The sequence below is a fragment of the Rhinoderma darwinii genome, chromosome 5 (genome assembly GCF_050947455.1).
Source record: "Rhinoderma darwinii isolate aRhiDar2 chromosome 5, aRhiDar2.hap1, whole genome shotgun sequence".
Taxonomy (NCBI): domain Eukaryota; kingdom Metazoa; phylum Chordata; class Amphibia; order Anura; family Rhinodermatidae; genus Rhinoderma; species Rhinoderma darwinii.
Genome location: NC_134691.1, coordinates 263,282,962 through 263,295,333, shown reverse-complemented (window position 1 = coordinate 263,295,333; position 12,372 = coordinate 263,282,962). Strand labels below are relative to the sequence as shown.

Genomic DNA, 12,372 nt, shown 5'->3' with positions numbered 1-12,372 from the left:
GAACCATGCTGCACATTTGGTGGGATTGTCCCAAGCTTCGTCCCTTTTGGGGAAAAATTTTTGATCTTGGTAACAAACTTTTTCATACTGAGGTTCAGACTTCGACCTCCATTGGCTTACTTTCCATGGTTCCTGGATCACTCCCACACATCAAAAAGAGTGTCTTTCGGCATTTTTTGACCGCAGCAAGAACAGTGATTCCTCGTCATTGGAAGTCCAGCACTGCACCTTCCTTGAAGGAATGGGTAACGGAGGTGAACGGAATTATGAGGATGGAGGAGTTTATGTCTGCTGATCAGGGTAAATCTGAGCTCTTTGTCCGCACTTGGGCAGTGTGGTCTGGATTCCGGAGTGGTAATGATCTACCTCTCTGGCTGGATGGCCTCTTTTGAACACCTATATAAGCCTACCTTTTGCGTGCTAGGTCTGTATGTGTTTCCCCTTGTTGTCTTGTGTCTGTGTTAGTCTAAAGTATAATGTGCACTTATATGCGAAAATTCTTATCCAACTGTGGGGACTGGCTTCCCTAAATAATGCACTATTTTTGCTGCACTTATGGTACTGTTATTCTCATTGCATTCTTATTTAGTTTTTGCTTACTGATTAGGAGGTTACCTCCTACTGTTGTTTCTATGTCTTTGTATATTTTATGCGATATTGAAGTAGTTATATTGCACTGCGTGTGAATTTTGCAAATTTATGAAACCATGTGTATGCTGTTATGTTTTTTATATTTTCAAAATAAAAATCTTTGATAAAGAAAAAAAAATGTATAAAAGCCATTTATGTTGAAGAAATCCGCGAGGTGGATACTGAGAGCTGGTTTCCTACAAATCTAGGTTATGCCACATTCTAGAGTTTCTTGTGTCTTTTTAGCAGATGTATAAAAAGTTCTTAGAACTGGGGTCATACTAACCACATTCACAGTTGCTGTTCTAATTTATGATCTATAAGACATAAAATTAGAAGTGACATAAGTTTTATTGTACATATATTGTTATTGAAGTAAAGTAAAATGAAAAAGACTGATTATTTCCTTTGTTGTAGGTATGACCGAATCATTATGCAACCCGACCCTGTGCCTGTGTATGCATTAAATTTGTTGGTATCTTTGACTGAATACAGTCCTATTTTCATCAGGTAAGCATTCATTTACATAAAGGAATGAAAGTGAAGAGTTCATATAAGGGAAATTTCTCCATTTATGTACTGGGATCTTCCATTGAGAAAACCTGGTTCCTTAATGGTGCTCTACAGATACATTGCAAAATCATTATAAATGGGAGCGTCCAGAGCAATGTAATATAAGTGGCATTTGGCTATTTCTGTCCGTGCCATTAATTTGTATGGTGCATAGCTGCACATGTTGGACCAACACTCTGGCTGGTATGGGAGACTTGGAATCCCTGCTTCTCGGCAATGGCAGAGATTCCAGAGGTTATAGTCCCATCTAGCAATCTGACTGGTTGTTAAAGGGAATGTGTTGCCAGAAAAACATGTTTTTTTAAAAAAAATTAAACATTTAGTGTGTGGGTGATTAAACATTGTTCAAATTTTTTTTATTTTTTTGCACGAGTCCAGGAAATATTATAAATTATTTCTAATTTATAATACTACCCATTTTTGGTCACTAGATGGAGCTGTTCCCAAAATTGCAGCATTGCAACATTGGGTTAAAAGCCCTCGCTCTAGTGAGCTCTCAGCATCCCCCCCTCCTTTATCCTGGCTAGTGCCGGGATAAACGAGGGGTTTGAACGATGTAACCTCCTACACTGTGTGTCGCCATTTTTTGAGCTAACCCACAGTGTAGTAGGTTTACATACAGTAGTAAACACACACAAACACGAACATACATTGAAATCTCTTACCTGCTCCTGCCGCCGCGGCTCCCTCCGGCCCGTCCGCTCCGTTTGCTGCCGCTGGTGCAAGTGCACAAATCCGGAAGCCGCGACCGGAAGTAGTAATATTACTGTCCGGCCGCGACTTCCGGTCCACAGGAAAATGGCGCCGGACGGCGCCAATTTCGAATAGGACTGTGTGGGAGCGGCGCATGCGCAGTTCCCACACAGACGCCGTACACTGCAGTCAATGGGACGGGAGCCGTTCGCAGTCCCTATGGGACTGTCGCTGCCGTATTCCATGTCTGTATGTGTCGTTAATCGACACACACAGAAATGGAACAAAAAATGGCAGCCCCCATAGGGAAGAAAAAGTGTAAAAATAAGAAAAAGTAAAACACAAACACACAAATGAATATAAACGTTTTTAATAAAGCACTAACATCTTTAACATATATAAAAATAATTTGTGATGACACTGTTCCTTTAAAGGGGTTATCCGGGTTATAAAAAGAAACCAAAAAAACAAGCGAATGCGTTAAAATAACAAAAAAAAAGGTAATATACACCTTTTCGATTCCCCGCTGATTCAGTGCCGCAGTTTCGGTAGTCCCTTTGGTATTTGGTTAAAAGCAAAGCGAACGTAACTGCTGCAGCCAGTTAGTGGCCTCAGCAGTGACGTGCTGCACTGCTGGCATCCTGCCTCCCATCGCAGAGCCGTGAGAAGGAGCTCTGGGGGCTACTGACCATGATTGCACACTGATTATGACCACACATCCTCAGTAGGAGGAAGGATTTATCCGCCCCCTTCCTTGAGAGTCACGTCATTGATGATGTTTCGACTCTTGGGCACTGCACCCAGTGTGGTATGCAAATTGCTAGGGGGACAATGGGGAGATTTATAAAAACTAGTGCAAGCAAAAAGTGGAGCAGATGCACACAAAACCAATTAGATTCCAACTCTCACCTTCCAAGGCCCTCACCATCTCCCTCAATAATGGTCCCTGTAAGAGGTTGTCTTTTTTTTTTTTTTTTTTTTAAAAAAAAGCTTTTTCTGTAAAGTAGTAGCAGGTCTTATAGCCATAATTGTTATGTTACTATGTTTGTACTACGCTGTTAAGCACAGAGAAAAAAAAAATCCCTAATGGACTTTATAGAAAATTTGACTTTGGTTCTTCTGTACTGAAAATGTATTGCCCTGCAGAAGTCATAGATGCAAATTCTAAATGTTTTGCTTTGTTTTATTAGATCTTTCCTTATGAAGTGTGTATAGAAATTGCGTAGGCTTATCTGAGCTAGGAAACTGTGCTTATCCATACACCGTATAATGTAGTAATTTATTTTTGTTGTTGCATTTTTTAAAGGGATATTGAAGACATCAACCTTGTTCCTGTTCTTTTCCAAGTGATTTTGGTAAGAATAATTTTGATTTTATGGATTAAGCCTGGTATAATGAATACATTACTCTTGTTTAGAGTGGCCGGAGGTCCTCTCCTATTACACGTATTCTTGATCTCAGGAAGCTTCCATTGTATGTGATAACAGTGGTTTGGATTCGGATGTTTCCGTTTCATAGTTTGTATGTAGCGGCATTGCACGTGCTAGATCGCCACTCCATACAAATTTCTCCTCGCCACTGTCGTCCAGGTGAGTTCGGGGCACTCGAGACCCCTGTTCAATTGATCTTGGGATCCCAGAGGTGAAGTCCTCTACTATCAAACATTTAGGCGTTTACACTCTGTGCTATGCTGTTTCCGTAGTGCCCATTCACTTCTATTGTAGTTACAGAAACTGCGTAACTCACTGAGCTTGGCTGTTTCCATAATCCCGGTCACCTTCCCATTGAGCCTCCATTTGGATTCAGCAGCCAGTGGCCATCTCTCCAGACCGGGACAGGGGAACCGATCTCGACATAGATGCGGGTCCCTGACCTGGTACTCACATCTGTCATACATTTTTGGCATATACTTTATGAGATGGGAATAACCCTGTAATAAGGTCAAATAAAGAGTTGGTGTTATGCAGTTCTATACATAAATGTTTTCCGGTTTTAGCAAATAAAACATATTTATTGTATAGTGAAACGTTATACAGTCGTTAAATATACTTTATGTATCAATTCTTGGTGGTTTTCAAAATCTCTGATTATAGCCATTGAATAAGGACCCTTATGGTTTAATTCCAGAGGATGAACATTTGTCCTGGTCGTGTGATGGAAGAACAGGTGCATGGCTTTTTACAGTACAGTTATCATAGCTGTGTCTTGAGTGATCATCACATGACCAGGAAAGATTTCCATCCACTGGTAGTAAACATTGAAGGTTCCCTTCCAATGACTGCAAGCAGAGATCCTCAAAACTCGGAGCATATGATTTACAAAATGTGTTAGAATTTTGCGTCCGTTTTTATTAGACATATATTCTGCTTTTTTTTGCCAAATTTGGAATACTCCTTTATTTGTAGATTCATCAAAGATGACCCATTAATTTTTGAATTATGAAACACGTCAGGACTGTTCCAGGTGTAAAAGTATCCTGTATTATGAAACCTTTTATTACAAAAATACTTCTGTGTTTTTAGAAGTACTGATAAAATAAACTTTTCCAGTCCCTTTACATAAAGTCTCTAAATCATTGCACATCAAAGTAACTTTTCTGAGGAATTTAACAGTTCTCTGCCCTTGGGATGTGACACTAGAGATTCAAACTTGGTTTTAGGAAAGAGCTTTTCGTAAACCAGGATTATACCTGTAGCAGCTTTAATACTGTAATTACTGTAGGTATTCATGCACAGCATGGAGATAATGCTGCCTGCTCTACCTGAATATAAAATAACCTGTGTAATAAAACATATGTGTATTTTGTGCAGTTATGGGAGAACATTTATTTATGAGCTACATTTATGGTAACAACCAGCCCAGAGTGGGAGCGGAGATTCAGACGTGAACACCCAAAAAGAGAAGTTTGCTTTACCTGTACATAAAATAAGAAAATTTTGGAATTGGAGCATTGCTTTAGAACCGGCTAAGTCCCAGATTTATATTGTAGTGCTTGCATTCTCTTTATGTTAAGGAAGCTACATGGCTCCAGAATTAATAGAAGCACTTTTGTGAAATAAATGCTTTAAATGTAAGCTATAAAGAATAGTTAGGTAGAAGGATGCAGCTTGTCTAAGAAATTAAAGCTGTTAAGCTTTACATTTCCAGATATTCTGTGACTGTAAAAAATTCTTTTTTTGTGGGCTGCAATCTACTGTAATGATTATTAATTATTTCCACCTTCTCAGCCATAATGAAAATCTGTTCTATTTTATCATTTTATTGCTTTGTTCCATCATGCCTTGTGCTCGATGTAGATGACACTAGGGTTTGAAGAAAAACATTCAATATAGTAAGATTTATATGTAGCCCATGAGCATTACTGTGACAACAAAGACATTAGAAACAATTTGCATAATTTGATTGCCCTGTTTTAAAGGGGCTTTCCAGGAAATAACATGGATGGCCAATGTGGGAACTATTAGGCTGAGCTGCAGTACCAGACACAGCCACTTGAAGGGGAGTATCACTGTGTTAACCCTTTTCCTTTTAAGGATGTATCTCATACGTCCTGAAAGGGTAGCACTTCAGTAACCATGGACGCGTCTAAAACCTCCTTGACTGTGTAAACTCTAACTCAGACTAGATCGCAGCTAGAGCTGTAGCTCTAGCTGTAATTTAGCCTGAGTTAAAGCTGGTTGAAGTAGGAGTTGCATATATTTGTAGCTCTCACTTTAGCCTGTGTGAAGGGGGAGAGAACATTCTAGCAGGGAACATGCTGGTAGCAAACAGGGAGAGGAGGAGAATAATCCTCTTCCTGCCCCTGTATGGCTCTAGATGACTACAGAGTTATGGATAATATGTCGTTTTGCTCATGTCATCACTCTCCCTTATTAATCAGAGATCATAGTTGCTTTCTGATTGTCACATATGGAGGATTTTTTCTACATCAGAAAAGAAGTGAGAAGATGAGCAGTAGCTCATCTAAACACCCCTCTGTGCTGTTTATAGACTCCTCGACCCGGACCTTTACCAGCGTCCGGAATGCTGCCTCAAATAAGTCGCACATTAAATGATTGTTTCCAACTAGTTCCACTAAAAAAATGAGTTAACACATTAGGGATTTGCGATTATTGTGTAGAATTAGGCTGTATTCACAAGTTGCATTCATAATCACAGCAAAATGGAGCGCTTTTGCCACATTATATTTAAAAGCGCGCAAAAAAAGTGCTTTGACCGCGATGTGTGAACATAGCCTTAGAGTTTGTATAGCGGGATAAAAAAATTATATATCTGTATAACCCTCATTCAATTAGCATTTAAAAAATGTTGGTGCATTCCTATGGTTTTGGTGTTTATTTAACACATGCGCCTGTGAATGTATGAACTCCTTACATCTTACAGTTTTTTCCAGAGTACATATTGTTTACATGATAGGTCTGCTTGAGTATGTATTTTAGTCGCTAACTTGAATTTTTATGCAATTTTTGCTTATAATCACTGTTAGATGCAAAGTTTCGTGAAGGTGATCGTGTGTATAAATCATTAAGTTGTATTTAAGTACACCGTATGCTGTGTGCTCTCGAAACAATTACATTTTAGTAGCATAATAGCTGTTTTACAAGATTTTTGGTCTCCCCAATTCTGGCGATTTTATGGGGATATGTAAATGTAGATGTAGGCATAAATGGTATGTATGAAATTTAAACATATTGAACTTTCGTTTTTAGGATTTGTGGTGCATCTAATTTTCTGATTAGGTCACAGTTAAAGCTTCAAATAAACATTTTTATACATTTTAATGAAAAATTACACTTTGACAGAAAATTGCATCTCGGTGCTTATTTGTTTAATGTTCTAAATGGCATTTTGCAATGTGCCAGGTCTCTACTCTCAGAAAATATATAGGTATGGGGGTTTAGTATGATTTTTTGTTTTGTAATTTAGGTTTTATTTGTACATGTCAAAAGTGTGAAATAGCCCTGGCTACCAGCAATGCAAACAGTCCAAAAACCCCTGACAGTCAAAGGTTGAAAGACTGTGGACACCTTTGGGTATTTTACCATTTAACTTCCGCAGCTTCTATAGTATGTATCACTGACTGTACATAACAAGCTGCAGAATCCCGTTCTCAAATGAATCCGTCACAGATCTGGTCTGTCAACTCGTTGTAAAGCGTCTCCTTCCTTTTCCTGAGTGATCATCTAAGCTCATTTCTGAACAATTCAAGTTGATCAGGTTCATTTGTATAAAAAATGTAAACACATATGGATCTCTATCACTCTATAAAGACTGCCATTAGATATTCATACATTTGATGTCCATTTATAGGGTATGTAACAGCTCTTTCTCATGTATAAATGTTTTATTACCCTTGCAGCCCTAGTATAGCACTACTGTGGGTACACTAGACTTCACTGGTATTCTGTAACACAAAGCAGAAATGCAGCTCAGCAACTCTAATGTAATATTCTTTTAGAATAATTTAAATCTGAAAAAGAGACAGGCACAAAAAATACAATTTATTCGTTCTGTAAAAGTTTTGTTTGTTGAAGAAAGCCCTTCAAGGTAGCTGAATCCAGGTTATTGCATATTTAAAATGTCCTATAAAAGATGATGGATTTTACTACTAAAATCTGAAGTTAATGATTAGCATCTCTGAACTTTTCTGCTCTTTAAGGCATCATTTGTAAACTGTATTTCAATGCATATATAATATTGAATTTTGTGCTATTAGTTTTTAATGTATGTGTTTTTGGGAACGGGACAATGATTTATTGTGTTTTTCTCCATGCTTTTATTGCACCTACAAGGCATTTTTTTCAAAGAGCATAATCTTAAACTCCATCCATTTATATACAAGATTTTTTTTATGTTAAAATGTAAGAATCGAGGAATGAACTTCATATTTTGCTCATTATAAAGTATACTTTTATGTATTCTGAAGAATAAATGGAAGGTTATGTGGTCATTCTGCTGCAGTTTACTGAAATGCATTTAGTGATACTTCCATTACATCAAGATGTGTGTGCATGTGAATTTCCCTTGGACTGTACATTGCAAAAGTATTCATCTCCTTTTGTTTGTTTTTTTCCTCATTTGTTGCATTACTATTTGGGTACCAACAATCTGCATGCATCATATGTCCTAGGGGGAGCTATACTGGGAGAGTCACTTGTTGAAAAGGATCTGAGTGTACTTGTTGATCATAGACTAAATAACAGCATGCAATGTCAATCAGCTGCTTCAAAGGCCAGCAAGATATTGTTGTGTATTAAAAGAGGCATGGGCTCGCGGGACAGGGATATAATATTAGCACTTGACAAAGCATTAGTGAGGCCTCATCTAGAATATGCAGTTCAGTTCTGGGCTCCAGTTCTTAGAAAGGATGCCCTGGAGTTGGAAAAAATACAAAGGGCAACAACGCTAATAAGGGGCATGGAGAATCTAAGTTATGAGGAAAGATGAAAAGAATTAAACCTATTTAGCCTTGAAAAAAGACGATAAATATATGAATGGCACATTAAAAAAATACGGTGAAATCCTGTTCCATGTAAAACCCCCTCTAAAAACAAGAGGGCACTCCCTCCGTCTGGAGAAAAAAAGATTCAATCTGCAGAGACGACAAGTCTTCTTTTCGCTGAGTTTTTTGCAGGCGGAAAAATCTGCCTCAAAATTCCGTTTGGAAGTTTGAGGCAGATTTTCCTCTGCCTGCACGCCGTTTTTCGCGGCGTTTTTCACCCGCGGCCATTGAGCACCGCGGGCATAAAACGCTGCGAAATATGCTTTCTCTGCCTCCCATTGATGTCAATGGGAGGTCAGAGGCGTAACCACACGAAGATAGGGAATGTCCGTTCTTTCTCCCGCGAGCTAGTTTTACCGCTCACGGGAGAAAACCGCCCCCGCCTCCCATCAATGGGAGGAATTTTGGCCGGTTTTTGGCAAGCTTTGCGGCGCGGTTTCCGCATCAAAAAACTCTGTGTGAACCCATCCTTACTGTGAGAACTGTGAATCTATGGAATAGTCTACCGCAGGAGCTGGTCACAACAGGGACAGTAGATGGCTTTAAAAGAGGCTTAGATAATTTTCTAGAGCGCAAAAATATCAGCTCCTATGTCAATGTGTAGAGTTTTTGTTTGAATGTCGATCCAGTCTAATTTCCTCTTGGGATCTAGAAGGAATTTTTCCTTTTTAGGGAAGATTGGTTAATGACTTATGGGTTATTTTTATATTTATTTATTTTAAACCTTCTTGATCAATAGGGGTAAAACAAAGTTCTATAATTTATCCCATCCTTTCCCTTTCTCCCATTCCTTGGTTAAACTTGAAGGACACGTCTTTTTTCAACCGTACTATGTAACCTTGTATTTAAATGGATTTTCTGGGGTTTGTACTTTTCGATTTATACAACATGCCTACCACTTTGAAGGTGCAAAATATTTTTCACTGTGACACAAGCAATAATTAAAACAAACAACATAGAACTTAAATGTAAGTATTCACCCCCTGAAAGTCACTACTTTGTGGAGACACCTTTCCTGCAATTATAGATGCAAGTCTCTTGGGGAATGTCTCTATTTACTTAGTACATCTAGAAACTGGGATTTTTGCCCATTCTTCCAGGTAAAACTGCTTCAACTCCTCCAAGTTAGATGGTTTGCATTAGTGTACAGCAGTCTTTAAGTCATGCCACAGATTCTCAATTGGATTGAGGTTTGAGCTTTCACTAGACCATTTCAAGACATGTAAATGTTTCCCCTTAAAACTCTCTAGTGTAGCTTTAGCAGTATGTTTAGGGTCATTGTCCTGCTGGAAGGTGACCCTAAACATAGTCTCAGTCTCAAGTCTCTTGACGTAGTAAAACAGGTTTTCCACAAGAATTGCCCTATATTTGCTGTCATCCATCTTTTCTTCAATTCTGGCCAGTTTTCTAGTCACTGCCAATAAAAAGCATCCCCATAGCATGATACTGCCACGACCATTCTTTACTGTGGAAATGGTGCTCTTGGGGTGATTGGAAGTGTTGGGTTTGCACCACACATAGTGTTTCCCATAATGGCTTCAATGTTCATTTTTAGTCTCATCTGCAACAAGAACCTTCTTCCATGCTTTTAGTATGACACAAGCTGTTTGGTGAACTCAAAACGTGTTTTCTTATGGCTTTTCTTTAACCCTTTAGTGACCAGCCTATTTTAGGCCTTACTGACCAAGCTACTTTTTACGTTTTTATATAGACTTTGTATGTTTTACTACTTTTACACAGTAAAAACACTTTGTTTTGTGTCTCCATATTTGAGGAGCCATAACTTTTTTTTTTTTATGCCGATGGAGCTGTATGATGGCTTTTTTTTGCGGGACGACTTGTAGTTTTTACTGGTACCATTTTGGAGTACATGCGACTTTTTATCATGTTTTAGGCAGGATTCACAGAAAACAGCAATTCTTGCATTGTCTTTTGTTTTTTTACGGCGTTCACCGAGCGGGTTAAGTAATGTAATAACTTTATAGTTGGGGTCGTTACGGATTCGGCAATACCAAATATGTGTAACTTTTTCCCTTTTTCTTTTTAATAATAAAGCATTTTGTAAGGGGAAAAAGTGTGTTTTGTTGTTTTTTTTTCAACTTATTTATTTATTATTAAGTTTATTAAACTTTTTTTTATTTTTTACTAGTCCCACTAGGGGACTTCACTATGCGATCATCCAATCGCTTTTATAATACACTGCAATACTTCAGTATTGCAGTGTATTACTGCCTGTCTGTGTAAATTGGACAGGCATCTGCTAGGCCATGCCTCTGGCATGGCCTAGCAGGCATTAACTAAAGGCAGACCTGGGGGCCTTTATTAGGCCCCGGCTGCCATAGAAGACACTGGCACTCTGCAATCTTATCGTAGGATGCCGGTGGGGTGAGAGAGGGAGCCCCCTCCCTCCAAAACCACTCAGATGCTGCGCTCGATTTTCATTTACACTGCAGATAGCGATATAGCTATATCGTTATGTACAGCCACATACACTAACATTACTGCAGTGTCCTGATAATGAATACACATTACCTCCAGCCAGGACGGGATGTGTATTCAGAATCCTGACCACTTCTCTGCACTTCTCTGTGATTTACATCACAGCACAGCGAAATCTCGCAGTGAATGACAGCTTACAGGGTAATCTCGCGAGACTACGCCTGCTATGCTGTAGTGTTTGTGTATGTGGCTGCACATAACGATATAGCTATATCGCTATGTGCAGAGTAAATGAATGGAGAGAAGTGTATGACGCTGATTGGTCAGCGTCATACACTCCTCTGTACAACGCCCACTTGGTCAAAAAGTAAAACTCGCCCAGTTGTCTATTGAGAAACTCATTAGCATAAAGCTAATATAGGTCATAACTCCGTCAAAAATGATCGTTTTTCTAAATAAAAAACACTGCTATAATCTACATTACAGCGCCGATCACATCATGTACAATATAGGCCACTTATAATGTGGTGACAGAGCCTCTTTAAGATTCCCCTTCACTGGAACTAAGGAGCCTAGGCCAACTCATGAAAAAAATATAACCATAGGATTATCCCTCCTCCACCAAACTTTACAGTTGGCACAATGCAGTCAGGCTGGCGACATTCTCCTGGCATTCGCCAATCCTAGACTCGTCTATCAGACTGTCAGATAGAGAAGCATAATTAGTCACTCCATAGAACAAGTTTCCACTACTCCAGAGTCAAGTGGGGGCGTGCTTTATGCCACTCCATCAGACGCTTGGCATTGTGCTTGGTGATGTAAGGCTTGCATGCAGCTGCTTGGCCATGTAGACCCATGTCATGAAGTTTTTGTGCAGATGTTAATGCCAGAGGCGGCTTGGAACTCTGTAGTTATTGAGTCAGCAGAGCGTTGGTGACTTTTACGTACTATGCCTCTCATCACTCGGCGACCCTCTTCTGTAACTTTGTGGTCTGCCACTTTGTGGCTGAGTTGCTGTGGTTCCCAAATGCTTCCACTTGGCAATAATACCACTCACAGTTGATCGTGGAATATATAGGAAGGAAGAAATTTCACAAACTGACTTCTTGCAATGGTGGCATCTTATTACAGTACCACACTCAAATTAATTGATCTCTTTAGAACGACCTATTTAAATACTTTTGATAGGCATTGTATATATGTATTTATTATCATTTTCAATACCACTGAATGCAAATCAATTTTGTCATTATGTACAAATTTGATTATTTTGTTAAAGTAGTCAAGTTAGTTCATGGATGTTCTTAGAAAATCTAAAAATCTAAATACAGGGAACAACATGGAAATGCCAAAACCAGCATAAATAAGTTTTGCTTAGCTTACAAATGGTATAGTTGAATGTTCACCACAGCACGTACATTCATCAAAATGGCAGGCATCTGCAGAAAATGTTGGTATTTGGTGGTATTTGTTAATGAGAGCAATACATATTTTAATGTAGTTATGCACTCTTTTTATGTTTTTTGTGCACATTT

The 12,372-nt window shown here is 38.8% G+C and overlaps 1 protein-coding gene across 2 annotated transcripts in view; it reads left to right on the top strand.

The window, feature by feature from the left end:
• ULK4 (unc-51 like kinase 4) overlaps nucleotides 1-12,372 on the top strand; it is a 771,869-nt gene that overhangs the window by 401,587 nt on the left and 357,910 nt on the right. Inside the window, exons 30-32 of one of the 2 annotated variants that reach the window (XM_075827084.1) lie at nucleotides 1,048-1,140; nucleotides 3,203-3,251; nucleotides 4,302-4,386. In XM_075827084.1, coding sequence (XP_075683199.1) covers nucleotides 1,048-1,140; nucleotides 3,203-3,251; nucleotides 4,302-4,316 — 157 coding nt within the window. In that variant the 3' untranslated portion in view covers nucleotides 4,317-4,386. Of the gene's footprint in view, nucleotides 1-1,047; nucleotides 1,141-3,202; nucleotides 3,252-4,301; nucleotides 4,387-12,372 lie in introns of those variants that run through there. The other variant, XM_075827083.1, reaches the window with a different exon arrangement.